Below are 5729 nucleotides of genomic sequence, written 5' to 3' on the forward strand. Positions count from 1 at the left end.
TGTAGGTAAATTCCAATTATTTAAAAGCATAATTCATAGTATACTCATATACTAAATCACCACCTATTGTTGACCGATTAGCTTACTTAAAGACTTAGACAAACACCTAAGAAATTTTGCTTGGATTAGTGTTATGCATAAGAGAAAGTTAGTGACAATTCTTAGAAAACCGTATGCAATCTAGCTATAGATTTCGTTAAGTTCTCAATTTTGTTCTTGTTAAGTTCTCAATTTTGTTCTTTCAAACATAGGTGAAATATATTTGGTCTTTATATAAAAGTTAGCTTGTTATCCTAACATTTTTAAAATAATTTTTTCAAAAAAAATCTTTTAAATAATAAAAATCAATTATTTTTGTTGTATACTCTATCAGTCAAAAATTATAAGCTATTTTAAATATTTTACACGAATTAACGAATTAATAAACATAATCAATATTATATGAGAAGAAGAAATTATACATAACTTTATAGTATTTTTATTTATTTATTTTATTTATATGTGAAAAGTTTAAAAATAAATAAATAAATAATATAACTTATGTTTAATTGGAATCGTAAAAGGATTTAATTGAAATACATTGACAGTATAAATTTTTTTTACACCTTCAATTAATCATAGCCATTGGATATTAAAACAAGTTTGACTTTTTATTTCAAAAATCTCTAAAGTAATCAAACAGACGATGATTATGAATCGACTATATAAAACTTTTAATGACAATGCATAATAATTAATCTAATTGTAAAATAACTAAAATTTAGATTAAAAGTCTTTTAATTTGAAACATAAGAAAGAGTATATAAAAAGTTCCATTATCTTGAATAATAAAAACAAATCCATTATCTAATAAAATTAATAAGAATCCAAAAAACATATACAGAGGTGGGGTCGTGGGTCCGAATCTGGTGTGTGCAGGACCATTTATCAACAAGAAAAGTGTTGGCGTAACGCCACTGCATTCACAATCATATTACACAGAGAGAGAGAGAATAAGAAAAACGAAAACACAAAAAGCGATTCGTCGTTTCGTCTGTGATCTCTTTCCATGTCGCCAACGAATCGCTTCTAACTGTTTCGATTCCGATCTCTGTGCTTACTCATAGTGGCATAGAATAGGATAACAGCCAACAAGAACTCTTCATTTTTCAACCGCAGCGCCATGGCAGCAGCACCCGCTAGAGCGCGTGCCGATTACGATTACCTCATCAAGCTTCTTCTTATCGGCGATAGTGGTTCGTTCATTCTTCTCCTTTTTTTACTTTTTTTTTTAATTTTATTTTCCAGATCTTCATTTATTCTCTTTATTATTTCGGATTGTTGTTATATAAACTCAATGTTATCAATGGCGAATGATAAATTTGTCTTAATTACTCACTTTAGTACTCTGTGCACACTTTGAATTTTATCAATTCATATGCGAAATATTATCATGTTATCTTAACCATCGTGCACACCAAATTGTAAATACGGATATGTTATTCACTTTTTTTATCTTAAAGAATAAATTGTGGTTAATTCACACGGCGACAACCACTATCAGTATCTAGACATATGTATCGGAATCGCAATCATTTTTAACCCGCTAAATCACACAAAAAAATACTGGTATGATTTCGCAAATTTAAAGATTTTGATTGGATGTATGTTTTATACTGATAGTGCATTACCTTTACACTCTTAATGAAAATATGTGGACTTAATTCACTTGTTAAGAACTTCTAATTTATTGGTTGGATTAGTGAAATGCAATGTCTTCAGAAGAGTTATTAAAGGGAATAACTGGATTCTCACCAACAATACGAAGTTATACCAAAAATAATCTACAGAGCTTTATAGAAAGACCAAAAATTAACAATAATGAACTTAATTGATAAGATAAAATAATATCATAAGTACCATCATCATCATCGTAATAGTAATATAAGTGGACTAATGGGTAAAGATAATATTATTTCAAACATAGGAATATATTAACTATAAGAAAAGAGAGTGACAAATATAAGGAGACGACCCAGATAGTAGAAAGGAGATATTACTATCTTAGAGATAACGACAAGGAGACATTGCTGGAAAAAAGAATAATGAATAGTAAGCCATAAAGAAAAAGCTGTTTGATGAATTGTTCACTGGAAAATGGAAGCTTGCTAGAGAACGGGGTTCATAGAAGATGTCAATTTGAAATTGAGTAGTTTTGACAAAGAGTATTAAGTTGGAGTCTTTCATATGAAGCCACTATTGCGTGATAGTATTAGTCTTTAAAAGTGGTTTCTCTTAGGGATCATGTGGGCTTCATTTTAGGTCTCGAGACCCCATTTATTTGGCTTTGTACCTGTAATATCCCTCACTATCACTGCTGGTGCCATAGGTTCATGAGTATGGCAGTTACTACAACCTTCTATTTGAAAACCGCAATGCCATAAGGTTTGTATGGCAATTAGTCAAAAGTCTACCATGCCATAGCAGCTCTGCAATTTGACTACCATGTATCTAGTTTGGTTTTAATGTTGTTATGGTTGAAACTTTAATAACATTTTGTACTTTAACATAACATATATGTTTTTTTAGTACTTTTATGGCTCAACTATTTGTAGGTGTGGGGAAGAGTTGTCTGCTTTTGAGATTTTCTGATGGTTCCTTCACAACCAGTTTTATCACCACCATTGGGTTAGTATCTGTAGACATCTTTTTCCCCCTATCTATCACTATTATCTATTGTAAGTTATTTATTAGGCTCGTGTATCTCTTTTAACATGCTTTAGAAACACAGCAAGCTCAGGCTCAGAGTTCATTTGATGCATACTTGTTAAATCTCATGTTTAATATCGTTGCTTTCTAGTTTTTGGTACTGGATTTCCTTCATTATATACACATAGATAATTGTACACAGTACACAACCAGACATATCTGTATATTTTTTAATGAAAATATAATCTTATTATAAAAATCTATGGCAGTATTGATTTCAAGATAAGAACCATTGAACTTGATGGCAAACGCATTAAGTTGCAAATCTGGGATACAGCTGGCCAGGAGAGATTCAGAACTATTACTACAGGTATGTGTTTTGTTTTGTCTTGTGCAAACTTGTTAACAAAATCAAAATTGGCAGTTGTCCACTTGGTCTTATAAACTGGGAATTGATAACTAATAGGCCTACATGTTTACAAACATTCATATAGAAGTTAATTGGCGGCTGTCCACTTGCCCTTTTTAATATAATTAGTTATATAAGTATTATCAGTAGCTTTTGTTTTGAAGGGGCTTTTTTTATACAATTCTGTTTGTTCAGAAGTTACAAGTTTTGAAGGAATATAATTTAAATCATTACGAATTGTGACTCATGTCTAAATCACACGGGGCCTGTTTTATACTTTTATAAAATTATAAAATTACTTTAGTCTAATACTGATTGATCTCCTACTCTTATTGCTTGCTCCATTTCTTTGATAAAAGGAACATGTCTTACAATGTTACTTTCTGTTGCAGCTTATTACCGTGGAGCCATGGGTATCTTGCTGGTTTATGATGTTACTGATGAAGCATCTTTCAATAGTACCCTCCTTTCCCTGGTCTTGTTTTCGGCTTAATGCCATTTCAATTAATTTATTTTGATATAGATATACACCCATGTTTGAGAGTTGTAGGCTTCATTTTGGCTTCGGCTGACCCAGAAAATTGTATTTCCTTCTTTATTTTCCCATTTCCTCTTATTCCCTTGTAACTCCAATACTTTCCGATTCACATTTAACTAGCTAGATTATGAAGTGGTCTGGTTTTCTTTTATGATTAACTTTCCTTTGTTTATTCTTCATCCCTTTTGATTTTCAATGTAGTTCGCTTCTTTCTGTTCAGATATTAGGAATTGGATTCGCAATATTGAACAGCATGCTTCTGACAATGTAAACAAGATACTTGTGGGAAACAAGGCTGATATGGATGAAAGTAAAAGGGTATGTACATTTGGTGGTCCTTTCTATTTACATTATATACATCTTTGCTGGCTAGGGTATGATGTTAGCCGACAAAACAGTTGTTGCACGATTGACTAGTGCGCAAACCACATTTATTTATTAATCTGAGATTGAGCAATCTCTGTGTGCTCTCTGCTGTTTTTGTTCTATTATATTTTCCATTGATACAAACATAAGGTGTTACTTTTTTCTGTAGGCTGTACCTACCTCCAAAGGTCAAGCTCTTGCTGATGAGTATGGTATCAAGTTCTTTGAAACTGTAAGTTGCGGTACACATGATGTTCACATTTTCATTAAACTATGATTTCTTTTTACTTATAATGAATAACCCATGCAGAGTGCAAAAACAAACATGAACGTGGAGGAAGTTTTCTTTTCAATAGCAAGAGACATCAAGCAAAGGCTTGCAGACACAGATTCTAGATCCGAGGTACTTTGTTGACTCTGCTATATTTTCTTCTTCTAGAAGTAAGATTTTGCCATCAAGTACTTATTCTGCTACCTTGCAGAATAAGTACATAGGTTTGTTGCTTCTTTCTTGTTACTCAATGATGATATTTTCTTCTATGGCGGTTCAGCCTCAGACTATCAAGATTAACCAACAAGATCCGGCAGCGAATGGCGGTCAAGCTGCAACAAAATCAGCTTGCTGCGGTTAGTGAAAAGAATCAATATCTGCAGTAAGACGATGCAGGTTTTACAGTAGTGCTCATTTGGGTGCTAATGTTATTCTGATGACAATATTCATGGGAGCATGTATTTGTCCCTCTCAATCTCCCAACTTCAGATGTCGTGTTTTAAAATTTATATTTTTAACTGTTTATTTTCCTCTTCATTTAGTTGGTGGAATTTGTGCTGTCTTGTTGAATTGCTTCAATTTCTTCTTTCATATGTAGTCTTTTACTCTAAGATATATTGATGGATAGATTATCACAACACTTCACTTGCAAATTGCAATGTATATCAGTCCAAAATCATAAATGCATGAAATATTGCAGTTTTCATCCAAAGCAAATCCGGTTCAAAATGTGTAACCATGGTTCATAAACATATGTTTTATTTTGCTTAATGATTGCGACAACATTTAAAAAAAAATTTATTGAACAAACCAATCAAATGAAAGAAAGGTTGGGATTAGAACACGATAGTCCTTAATACCATATAACCGTTTGCCCTCTCCCACCATAATCACCCATCATCGTTATTTTTAGTTATCACAACCTTATTTATAATCTCCTTTCGCATAGTAGATCATGATTATTATTTTTATTTATTTTAAAAAGCTAACAATGTTTGTATTGTTATGTCGAAAGTGGACCTTGAAAGTTGAAACCCTTGACCTCTTTATTTTTTACCGCTTTGCTAATTTTTTTCACTTTGCTCCTTAACTCTGCTACACTAGTTAGATAATTTTGCCTGTGCATTCACATCCTACAATTTGAAAAAGTTTCAATTCTAACTCTTTTTAATTTATCTTTTTAAAATTTTATAATAATTGTTTGAAATTGTTTTACTCCTAAAACCTGTGAATCTTAAATTCAGTATCTATTACGTAAATCCAAATTGTGTTTTTATGGGATTTTTGAGATTTATAGAAAATTTGGTATATTAGATTTTCCCACGACCCACATAAATATGGTTGCCTTGATATTTTGATTTTTTAAAAGTTACATTATATTATACTTGAAAGATTAATATGCAATATGTTAAGGTGATGTTAAGTTTATGTTCGCACTGATACAAATAATAATAATA

The 5729-nt window shown here is 31.5% G+C and overlaps 1 protein-coding gene across 1 annotated transcript; it reads left to right on the plus strand.

The window, feature by feature from the left end:
- Positions 1-951: 951 nt before the first annotated feature.
- On the plus strand, positions 952-4912 carry LOC127098083 (ras-related protein RABE1c). Its single transcript, XM_051036583.1, has 8 exons — positions 952-1235; positions 2595-2667; positions 2958-3058; positions 3490-3555; positions 3856-3953; positions 4171-4233; positions 4312-4404; positions 4553-4912. The coding sequence occupies exons 1-8, from the start codon at positions 1163-1165 to the stop codon at positions 4631-4633; spliced, it is 648 nt and encodes a 215-aa protein (XP_050892540.1). The 5' UTR covers positions 952-1162; the 3' UTR covers positions 4634-4912.
- The last annotated feature ends 817 nt before the right edge of the window (positions 4913-5729 follow it).

The sequence above is a fragment of the Lathyrus oleraceus genome, chromosome 6 (assembly GCF_024323335.1).
Source record: "Lathyrus oleraceus cultivar Zhongwan6 chromosome 6, CAAS_Psat_ZW6_1.0, whole genome shotgun sequence".
Lineage (NCBI taxonomy): Eukaryota > Viridiplantae > Streptophyta > Magnoliopsida > Fabales > Fabaceae > Lathyrus > Lathyrus oleraceus.

Bases quoted from the DNA above. Each gene is read 5' to 3' on its own strand.
- LOC127098083 (XM_051036583.1), top strand. From the start codon at position 1,163: ATGGCAGCAGCACCCGCTAGAGCGCGTGCCGATTACGATTACCTCATC. The intron at 3,556-3,855 runs GTACCCTCCTTT...CTTTCTGTTCAG, and splicing joins TGATGAAGCATCTTTCAATA to ATATTAGGAATTGGATTCGC. The intron at 4,234-4,311 runs GTAAGTTGCGGT...TAACCCATGCAG, and splicing joins GTATCAAGTTCTTTGAAACT to AGTGCAAAAACAAACATGAA.